The 11,496-nt window shown below is 49.2% G+C and overlaps 1 protein-coding gene across 5 annotated transcripts in view; it reads left to right on the plus strand.

The window, feature by feature from the left end:
• EYA2 (EYA transcriptional coactivator and phosphatase 2) overlaps positions 1-10,889 on the plus strand; it is a 263,020-nt gene extending 252,131 nt beyond the window's left edge. For all 5 annotated transcript variants that reach the window (XM_070801824.1, XM_070801823.1, XM_070801822.1 and 2 more), the window contains one exon: positions 10,118-10,889. In XM_070801824.1, coding sequence (XP_070657925.1) covers positions 10,118-10,198 — 81 coding nt within the window. In that variant the 3' untranslated portion in view covers positions 10,199-10,889. The remainder of the gene's footprint in view (positions 1-10,117) is intronic.
• Positions 10,890-11,496: the final 607 nt, after the last annotated feature.

Raw genomic sequence — 11,496 nt, forward strand, 5'->3', positions numbered from 1 at the left:
CCCAGAGAGCCTGCCGCCCCCCCCCACCCAGAGGCCTGGGAAGTGGATTGTTAATGTCACAGAGCTTAATTTGGGGGACCTGAATTCCCCCTTCCTGTCTCAGAAACAGATTCTAAGGAAATGCAAAAATGTTTAGGGTCTCAGTGGATGAAACCCACAAGAAGATGGAAGGTCCTGAGACGGGCTTGGGAGAGGGGAAGCTTAGAAGGCTTTGCATGTACTGGTCCAGCCTCCTGGAAGGCTCCTCCCTTTCCCTTCCTTGCTCCTCCCCTTACTCTTCCTGATTCATCCTTTTCCCACCTCAGCCTCCCTCCAGAGGAGGATTTCCCTCCCAGCTCCCACTCCGACCTTCCAGCTCAGTGAAGCCTGCCTGCACTTCCCTCCCCCAGCTCTCCATATTCCTCCTCCAAGGGCGTATCCCCTCTTGTCATGAAAGAGTTACCTTTGTGACTCGTGGCTGCATCACCGACCCTCCACCTGGAGTGCAAGCTCCGTTAGCTGAGCACCTACTGTGTGTGGCCTCTCTTGCAGGCGCTGTGCCTGGGCAGTGAGCAGAACACACGGACCGTCTCACCCCTCACTCAGCTCACAGCCTGGGGACAAGCAGTCAGCACCTAAGTGTAACAAGCGTGTCAGATGACCACCAGAGCTTGGGAGAAAAGTAAAGCGGGGAGTGGAAAACAAAGGCGGCGCTGGGGGGGGCAGGCTAGGAGTGTATGTGGTGATCAAGGCCGGCCTGGCTGCGAGGTGACAGCCGAGCAGAGGTGGGAGGAGAGGAAGTAAGCCAAGTGAGCATCCGTTAGTTCAGTCGCTCACTTGTGTCCGACTCTTTGCAGCCCCATGGACTGCAGCATGCCAGGCTTCCCTGTCCATCACCAGCTCCCGGAGTTCACTCAAACTCATGTCCATTGAGTCAGTGACACCATCCAACCACCTCTTCCTCTGTCATCCCCTTCGCCTCCTCCTTCAATCTTTCCCAGCATCAGGGTCTTTTCTAATGAGTCCATTCTTTGCATCAGGTGGCCAAAGTGTTGGAGTGTCAGCTTCAGCATCAGTCCTCCCAATGAATATTCAGGACTGATCTCCTTTAGGATGGACTGGTTGGATCTCCTTGCAGTTCAAGGGACTCTCAAGAGTCTTCTCCAACACCACAGTTCAAAAGTAACTTTTCCCTCTGATGAAGTGAGCATCAGAGGGAGGGAATTTTGGGAGAGGAACCAAGGAGTTCAAAGGTCCGAAGGCTGGAGCTTCCTGCAGAGAGGTGGGGTGGCCTCAGGGATGCACCAAGCAAAGGGCACGGAGGGTCAGGGAGGTGCAGTCGTGGAGGTGCCTTGGGCCTTCAGAGGGACTTCAGCTTTTACTCTGAGTACTTCTTTTTAAAGCAGATTTCTTTAACTTTAAAAATGAACTGATTTTGAGGGACTTCTTTACCTGGCTGTCCTTACCACTGGCCCTCCAGTGGCTAAGACTCCACACTCCCAATGCAGGGACATAGGTTTGATCCCTGGTCAGGGAAGTGAGATCCCATACACCACACGGCATGGCTTACATTCAATTTAGAGGAGAAAATATTAATCATAGCTATTGGGGTGACCATGAAAAAAGCTGAGCACCGAAGAATTGATGCTTTTGAAATGTGGTGTTGGAGAAGACTCTTGAGAGTCCCTTGGGCTGCAAGGAGAACCAGTCAGTCCATCCTAAAGGAGATCAGTCCTGAATATTCATTGGGAGGACTGATGTTGAAGCTGAAACTCCAATACTTTGGCCACCTGATGTGAAGAGCTGACTCATTTGAAAAGACCCTGGGAAGGATTGAAGGCAGGAGGAGAAGGGGACGACAGAGGATGAGATGGTTGGATGGCATCACCGACTTAATGTATATGTGTTGAAGCAAGTTCCAGGAGTTGGTGATGGACAGGGAAGCCTGGCATGCTGCAGTCCATAGGGTCACAAAGAGTCGGACACAACTGAGCAAGTGAGCTGACTGATATGGATGATACACCAGGATATGACCAAAACAGTGGTGTGAACCTCATGAATTATCACATGAATCCAGGACCAGTGTGCCAGGTCAAGAGCTGGTCTCTGGTGAACCTACCTGAAGCCCACTTCTGGGGTGGGAGGGGGAGTCTAGAGCCCCTTTTCCAAGTTCAGATCTAACTGAGAACTTCTGCCCAAGCATGTGACAGCGATCAAAATAAACTTTAACTCTGATAGAAGCAGATTGAGAACCTGCTTAGGCCTCTGGCTGTGGGCACCTCCCTACCCGCCCTCTGGTTCTCACCTGGAGAATGACAAGGAAGTCCATGGAGCAGTCACTGCTGTTTACTTGCCTTCTCACGTCAAAGGGCGTTTCTTAGGACAGTGTAGCAGATGTTTTCAAACGTCTTCAAATGAGTCAGCTCTTCGCATCAAGTGGCCAAAGTATTGGAGTTTCGGCTTCAGCGTCAGTCCTCCCAATGAATATTCAGGACTGATCTCCTTTAGGATGGACTGGTTGGATCTCCTTGCAGTTCAAGGGACTCTCAAGAGTCTTCTCTAACACTGCAGTTGCATCAATTCTTCGGCGCACAGGTTTCCTTATAGTCCAACTCTCACATCTATACATGACTACTGGGAAAACCATAGCCTTGACTAGATGGACCTTTGTTGGCAAAGTAATGTCTCTGCCTTTTAATATGCTGTCTAGTTTGGTCATAATTTTCCTTCGAAGGAGTAAGCATCTCATTTGAAGAGACCCTGATGTTGGAAAAGATTGAAGGCGGAAGGAGGGGATGACAGAGGATGAGATGGTTGGATGGCATCACCGACTCAATGGACATGAGTTTGAGTAGATTCCAGGAGTTGGTGATTGACAGGGAGGCCTGGTGTGCTGCAGTCCATGGGGTCACAAAGAGTCAGACTGAGCGACTGAACTGACTGAGCAAATGTTTTGAAATGATTATTTACTATCCTGAAATGAAATACTAATGGATAATAAAACCCCCTTAAAACCATAATGGCCTGCCCCAGGAAAATTTTAAAAGAAAAAAAAACCATAGCGTCCTGGAGATCAACATCCAGTGATAGAGAGAGAGATAAGGGCGGGGCCTCCCTGGTGGTCCGGGGGTTAAGACTTCGCCTTCCAGTGCTGGGGGCGCAGATTCTATCCACAGGGGGCTAAGATCCCACATGTCTCGAGACCAAAACATAAAGCAGCAGCATCTGGTAACAGATTCAATAAAGAGTTTAAAAATGGTCTACATCAAAAAAAATTTTTTTAATGAAATAAGGGAAAGTCATTTGTACTCAAGGGTTCCTCAGGTGGCGATAGTGGTAAAGAATCCACCTGCTAATGCAGGAGACGTGAGAGACACAAGGTCGATCCCTGGGTCAGGAAGGTCCCCTGGAGGAGGGCACGGCAACCCACTCCAGTATTCTTGCCTGGAGAATCCCATGCACAGAGGAGCCTGGCGGGCTACGGTCTATAGGGTCGCAAAGAGTTGGACACGACTGAGCACACACACGTATTTATACTCACAATAACATGTGCTCCAGTAGGTAAATGTTTGAGCACAGAGCCTTGCACCCAGAAGTGCTGTCACTGCGGATGCAGCCCAGCAAATGCAGGAGGACACGCATGTGCAGTCTCGGCCACTCACAAAGCCATCGAGCTGCTGCGGCCGTCACGTGATTGCTCCAAACTGCAGAGCAACCCGTGGTTAGGCTCGGAGTAAAACAAAATATAGGCTTCCCCAGTTCACACAGTAATTGCAGCCCTGGAAAACGTTTATTAAAAGCATGTGAAAGATACTCTATTTATGTGGCAAAGTGGAGTTAAGGGTCTCCACTCAGGTTATTATGAATGGGTTTATACTTAAATATCTGGCAGAACATTTGAAAATCATTCAAGTCTAAGGTGTGTGGGATGAAGCAGGCACCTGCCCCATGTGTTGTGCCCCCCAATCATGACAACAGTCAAAACTCACACAGTCACTCCTAGGGGGCAGGCTGCTGCTTTGAGAACTGTTAGTCCAGGGTCGCCCTCCCTTAGAGAGCCAGGAGGAGGGGGAGCTGAGAGATGCCTCTTGATAAACTAAAGGAGTCCTTTTTTTTTTTTTGAGATCTTAGTTCTCCAAGCAGGGATTGAACCCATGCCCCGTGCAGTGGAAGCACAGAGTCTTAACCACTGGACCTCCAGGGAAGTCCTGGAGGTGCCTCTTTCAACTCTGTGTCCCTGGCGCCTCCCTCGCTTCACCCTACAGCCACCTGGCTCTCACAGAAACAGGTGGCCAGGGGAGCGTATTTTGCCCTAAATCCCAGCTCTGCCATTGTTGGCTGTGTGGCCTTCAGCCAGTAGCAACCCTCTCTGAGCTGCCTTTTTAATCTATCACACCTGCAGAGAACAGACACCAGGGGGGCCAGCAGAGGAACCGTGCAGAGTTAGCCCTCAGTAGCCCAAAGCTACTACTCAATAGCCCAAAGTTACTACTCCCTGGGGCTGCAGGAGAAAGCTAAATCCATCTTCAGAAATTCAGAGGAGGGTCTCTCTCCAGGGGAGCCAGCAGAGAAAGAAAACAGGAGTCCGAATTTACACATAACAAAGAGGGAAGATGAATTGAGCAAAGAATCTAATTAAAAATAAGCAAAGAAGAGGGGGTTTCCCTGGTGGCTCAGTGGTAAAGAATCCACCTGCCAATGCAGGAGATACAGGTTTGATCCCTGATCCGGGAGGATCCCACGTGCCACGGAGCAACTGAGCCCATGCATCAAAACTGCTGAGCCTGTGTTCTAGCGCAGGAGCCTTACCTACTGAGTCCGCTTGCCCTGAGACCGTGGTCGACAACAATAGAAGCCACTGCAATGAGAAGCCTGAACACCACGCCTGAAGAGTAGCCCCTGCCCCTTCAGCTAGAGAAAAGCCCTCATGGCAATGAAGACCCAACGCAGCCAAAGATAAATAAGGCAAAGAAGTTTATCAAAGAAAACCGGGGAAGTCTGATAAAAAAAAAAAAAAGTAAACTGATATCAAAAAAGCCAAATGTCATCACAATAAATGGGAATGAAGCACAATTTCAAAGTCAGTGATTTTCTGACAGTTTTTTTTTTTTAAGCTGGCTGAATGTGAAAGATTCCTAATATAGAGAACAGTTGAAAAATACAGAAAAAGTGTTCATATGTATACTAACAATGAAAGCCAGTATAGCTGTATTAATATCAAAGAAATGGATTTTAAGGTGAACGTCATTACTAAAAAATTAGAAATATAAAAGTATTCATTTGAGCTAAACTTCAGTTCAGTTCAGTTCAATTCAGTCGCTCAGTTGTGTCTGACTCTTTGCGACCCCATGAACCACAGCACGCAAGGCCTCCCTGTCCATCACCAACTCCCGGAGTTCACCCAGACTCACGTCCATCGAGTCGGTGATGCCATCCAGCCATCTCATCCTCTGTCGTCCCCTTCTCCTCCTGCCCTCAATGCCTCCCAGCATCAGAGTCTTTTCCAATGAGTCAGCTCTTCGCATGAGGAGGCCAAAGTATTGGAGTTTCAGCTTTAGCGTCAGTCCTTCCAATGAACACCCAGGACTGATCTCCTTTAGGATGGACTGGTTGGACCTCCTTGCAGTCCAAGGGACTCTCAAGAGTCTTCTCCAACACCACAGTTCAAAAGCATCAATTCTTCGGCCCTCAGCCTTCTTCACAGTCCAACTCTCACATCCATACAACTTGCAGGTATCTAATAAAATAGCTTGGGCTTCCCTGGTGGCTCAGAGGGTAAAGCGTCCGCCTGCAATGTGGGAGACCAAGGTTCAAATCCCGGAAGGAAATGGCAAGCCACTCCAGTACTCTTGCCTGGAAAATTCCATGGACAGAGGAGCCTGCTAAGCTAACGTCCATGGGACTGCACAGAGTCACACACGACTGAGCAACTTCACAATACAATAGCTTAAATAAGAAAAAAAACAAAGTCAGCCCACATAACAAAAACTCACCCCAGTATCTTGTTTGGGCGAAGTCCACAGGAGCAAGTGTCACTGAATCCAGGCTGAGGGAGTGGGTAAGGTAGTCCTCAGCAGGGCCAGGTTTTGTTCAGCGGAGTTTGCGACGCCAGAGATGCCGGCTGGCAGCTTCAAGAGCGGAAAGCCGACTCTTTCTCCTGTTAGCTGCCCAAAGGGCGGGGCCAGCACCAGGGGCCCAGGCCCCTTCCGTCTCGTTGCTCTGCCAGTCCTAGTACTGCTCTTACCACACAGACCGCTTCTCTCCCCTCCACGTCTGCATTGCCCCCACCAGGAAAATCAAGGCGAGGGCGGAGGGGAGGACTTCCCGGCCCTTTAAGAGCACAGAAGATACAGGTCGACATCACGGCTGCTCAAATCCTATTGGACGGATTTTTGAGTCAGAAAGTCACACCTTGCCACAAAGCGAGCTGGAAGATGTAGCCTTGATTCTCAGCCACTCCTGCCTAGCAAGGAAAGAAACGAAGAAAAGGAAGAAAACAAGGAAGGAACATTTTCTGAGAGAGAAGGGGAGAATGAATGTAGGGAGCCAGCCAGCAGTCTCCATCACAGACGGCAGGCGGCGGGGCTGTAACTCATCCCAGCCTTCAGTTCAGTTCAGTTGCTCAGTCGTGTCTGACTCTTTGCCACCCCATGGACTGCAGCACACCAGGCCTCCCTGTCCATCACCAACTCCTGGAGTTTACTCAAACTCATGTCCATTGAGTCGGTGATGCCATCCAACCATCTCATCCTCTGTCATCCCCTTCCCCTCCTGCCTTCAATCTTTCCCAGCCTCAGGCAAAGAGTCGGTTCTTTCCAATGAGTCAGTTCTTCGTATCAGTTGGACAAAGCACTGGAGTTTCAGCTTCAGCATCAGTCCTTCCAATGAATATTCAGACTGATCTCCTTTAGGATGGACTGGTTAGATCTTCTTGCAGTCCAAGGGACTCTCAAGAGTCTTCTCCAACACCACAGTTCAAAACCATCAATTCTTCAGTGCTCAGCTTTCTTTATAGTCCAACTCTCACATCCATACATGACCACTGGAAAAACCATAGCTTTGACTAGACAGACCTTTGTTGGTAATGTCTCTGCTTTTTAATATGCTGTCCAGGTTGGTTACCCACTACTCTTTATTACTGATGTCATCATGTTATTTAATCCTCCAAGCCCCTCCCCCCACCCCACTTCATTTTATAGAGGACCTGTTTGAGACTCAGAGAGGTTAATTAACTTACTTAAGGTCACACAGCTGGTCATGTAAACTGCTACGTGTTTTGTGCCAAACTCCTGGTAGGAAGGAGGCGGACTTAGGAGTTTCAAACACTGTCGTTCCGCACCCCCAAGCTGGTCAGAAGAGAGTGGAGTCCACCAAAGAAGACTAGGGCACACCACCCCCATACGCCAAGCTCCCCTGAAAATGCCCACCAGTGTCTGAAGCAGCAGCCCCAGCACGTTAATGAGCAGCTCTGTGCGCCAGCAGCTCTCCTGGCCTGATGGATGGGCCTCATTAGCCCAGGCCGCCGGACACCTGAGCAGCGTGAAATACGGCGACAGGACGGGGGCTTCGGCTGTCTCAGCTGACAGTGTTGTTAATATCTCCATTTTAGCGGGTCATTTGTCTCCACCTCTCCACAAGTGATAAATCCACCCGGGCTCTGCAGCCACCAGGCCTGGGAGGGAGGCTGCTGAGACAATCTCTTCCCCTTTGCTCATTTCCTCCCAGAAAAATAAATTACATTGTTTAAGGAGGGACTGGATTGGTCAGGCAGCCACCAACATCCATCTTCGCAGAGAATGAAAGGCTCAGCCAGGCTGAGGGGAGGGGCGGGGGGCTGAAAGGCATTAAAGAGATGGCATCTGTTGCCCACGATGGATCATTTTTTGCTTCCTTTGGGCAAAAGAGAAAAAGATGTGTCCATTGAGAACTTAGCTTTGAAAAACTCTTCTTCCCTCTTCTTCTTCCTCCCTTCCTTTTTTCTTTCATTCCACAAATATTAAGTGCCCACTGTGGGCCAAGAGGCATGCTAGGCAGCAGTGAACGTGACCTTCCAAGCTCAGACCCTCCTCGGGGCCTTTGCACTTGCTGTGTCTTCAGCCTTGACTACCTCCCCCCGACATTTGCATGGCCCCTGCCTTCCCATTCTCTGGGGCCTACTTAAATGTCACCCCTCTGGAGACACCTGCTCTGACCCAGCTATCAAAAGTGCAGACCCCCCAGAGGCAGGAAAGGGTTTATTGTGCTCCTGGAACCAAAAGGACACTTGTATAGTTTCTACTCTGTGGGCAAAAAACCTCACAGGGCAGCACACCCACCACGGAACTGGGGCATTCACATATGTTCATCAGGCATCCCCTGTTCATTCAGTAAATAACTGAAGGTCAGTGACCATCTTGAGGAGGCTCAGTATCTTTTAGCTGTAATGAAGACTTAAACACTTGCTCACCTAACAAGATTAGAAGTAGGTGTACCCTAGGTTGTTGCAGTGGGTCCAAAAACTCACCAAGTATCCCTTTCCATCATTTTGCTCTACCTTTCTAATCATCTTTGGCTTTTTCATTTCTGCTATGTTGCCTCATGATCTCAAAACAGCTGCCACAGCTCCCGACATCACATACTAACATGCCAGCATTCAAATGAAAAGGGAATGTAAGGAGAAAAGAGTTCTCAGGTAGTTATCTCTAACCCTGAGGAAAATCTTTCCCAGATGCCCCCAGCCAACTTCCTCATTGGCTTCAGTGGCTCACAAGTCAAGTGGGATACAGGACAGATCCCTGACAAACAGGGTTGGGGTTGTCATAGCTGACTTATATAATCATAATTCACCCCTTACTTACGTCTCTGGCACAGTGCTGCCAAATTCAGGGTTCTGGAAGTAGAAAGGAGGAGCACGGCTGTTGGACAGGCATCAGCTTTAGTTCATCTAGTGATGAACACGCAGTCAAGTTTTTTCTCTGGAGTCAGACAGAATCTCTGTGTGCCCCAGTCTCCTCATTTGTAAAACAAGATAGACATGGTATACAGCAAGTATTATCCCCATTTTTCAGACAAGCAGCGGAGTAAATCACTTAAGGTCACCCAGCTAATGACGGCAGAACAGAGCTCTGACAAGGACAGTCTTAAACATTTAACCTTCACACTATGGAAGTGTTTCATAGATTTCTCCTTTCACATGAGTGATTTCTTTCTGTAGTCAACATAGCACTTATTTTACACCAATTACTTCTACTGTATCTGCATGCTGCCTGTCCTGTTACCTACTTCACATTTCCCTTTCAGTCAGCGCGCTTATGTTTAAAATGAAAAACCTCATTGCGTGACAGTAACAGAGAGCAAGCATCGCCTGCTGTAAAGAAAAGATAAAAACAGTCTCTGGGACCAGCCCTGTCTGTTCACACGGAAATTAGTGAGTGTCAGGGAGGGGTTGAAGACACTGTAGCATCTGGCCAAGACTTTCTGTCTGGAATATCATGATTGAGAACACATTTTTAAGACAGAATCGCTTTCCTGCTGTGTGATTGATGCCATGTCTGTGCACCGCTTCCCTGGTGGCTCAGACGGTAAAGAATCCGCCTGCAGTATAGGAAACTCAGGTTTGATCCCTGGGTCGTGAAGATCCCCTGGAAAAGGGAACGGCAACCCACTCCAGTATTCTTACCTGGAGAATTCCATGGACAGAGGAGCCTGACAGGCTATAGTTCGTGAAGTCACAGAGTCAGACACAACTGAGCGACCATCACTTTCAGCACATCAAGACCACAGTGGTCCCAATGGAGGGGAAAGGAGCCAGTCAGTCCACATGTCAGACAGTACAGGATAAGGCATCAGAACAGGCGCAGAAGGGGACTCCCCTGGTAGTCCAGGGATTAAAACGCCACACTCCCAGTACAGGGGACACAGGTTCGATCGCTGTTGGGGAACAAAGATTTCCCCAGGACACTGGGCAAAGCCAAAAAATAACTAAATAACAGGCTCCAAAGAAATAGAAAGGATACTGATCACATCAGTGGGTGGTGGGGTCCACCATGATGTGTTGACTTGGTGACTTCTGAGGCTCTCGCCACAGGCATGGGATCCAGCGGGGCTGCAGGAGGTGCCAGCAGAGCCGTAACCATGAGTCTGCGGTTCTGTGTTCCAGCACAACATGCCTTTCTGGAGGATATCCTGCCACGCAGACCTGGAGGCGCTGAGGCACGCCCTGGAGCTGGAGTATTTATAGCAGCACCCGCAGCCTCGCCACCTGCTGTCAGAGATGCAGCCCACCAGCCCAGGCCCCTGGCTTTCCCCGCCGCCCCCGCCAGATGCTGGACACCGGGCAGGGTCCCTGCAGCCAAGAGGTGTCCAGTGACCATCTCAGAAGCTGTCCTTTCAGTCCCATCGCGGGTCCTGAGAAATAGAGCACCCAGCAGTGGCTTTGGAATATTTAACTTTGGGGAAGAGGGCTGGCTCAGAGTCCAGACTTTTCTGCAAGACTCACAGAACAAAAGCAAGGAATTGCTGATTTGGGGAAGGGCTGGTGATGAGAAGGGAACAGGCTTTTTTTTTTTTTTTCCCACTTTAATTTATGGACTAATCTCATTACTCCGCTATTATGCTCTTGTACCTGTGTTGATGGTTTTCTTAGCTGTTGGTTTTTTTGTTTTCTCAGCTGGCAATGTTTGGTGGTGCACAGTTCTAATCGAAGCCTCTCTGCTCCGAGTTGTGCTTTGGGGGGACTAGTGAAGGAGACGATTCGGGGCTGTGGGGAAGACTGTGGCTTATTTTGTGTTTAAGAACCTAACCTGACATCATGCGGACAGTGCGCGTGCCTTACGCTGCCATCTTGTTTTCTGGGAAGAGGGGACCCTGGGGAGGAGGTGGTATTTTGCGACGGAAAGAGGCATTAAATAAAACCACGTTTACATTTTGAAGTGGGGTAGGGTGTCACTACTTGATGACCACCTTTGCGGCTTCTGAATATGTTGGTCTTTTCCTCTTTCACTGCAGAAGTATAAAATCCAACTCAAATTGGCTTAAGCCAAAAAACAAAGCATCTCCAGGAACTTTAGTCCATATATGTCTTCAGGCATAGCTGGATCCTATAGTGGAGATGGGGAAACGACCTGATGATGGAGTCTCAGAGCTAGAATCTGATACATAGAAAGCCATCACCGACAGTGAAATAGGCGCTGAGCTCCCTGGGGGCAGGTGCCATTTGTTTCACGTTTCCCCCCAAACCAAGCATGGGTCCTGGTGGTCGAGTGACTTTCTCCTGGGTGGTTTTACTTCTCAGGCAGGCTCTTCCCTGTTGTGGCAAAAATGGCTCCAAGAATCTTTCAGCAAAACCACACCAGTAGAAAGAGCTGCTTCTGCCTTGAGGTTCCAACAAGAGCCCCAGGATTGTGTCTCATTGGCCAAACCTGAGTCATGAGCTACCCATGGAGCTGGATTTAGGGTTCAATCTCATGAGCAGAAAGTTGGAGAGAGCTGGTTCCCCAGAGGAGGAATCAGTGAGCTACTGCTAAAAGAATTTGGGGG

This window comes from Bos indicus, chromosome 13 (assembly GCF_029378745.1).
Source record: "Bos indicus isolate NIAB-ARS_2022 breed Sahiwal x Tharparkar chromosome 13, NIAB-ARS_B.indTharparkar_mat_pri_1.0, whole genome shotgun sequence".
In the NCBI taxonomy this organism is placed as follows: Eukaryota; Metazoa; Chordata; class Mammalia; order Artiodactyla; family Bovidae; genus Bos; species Bos indicus.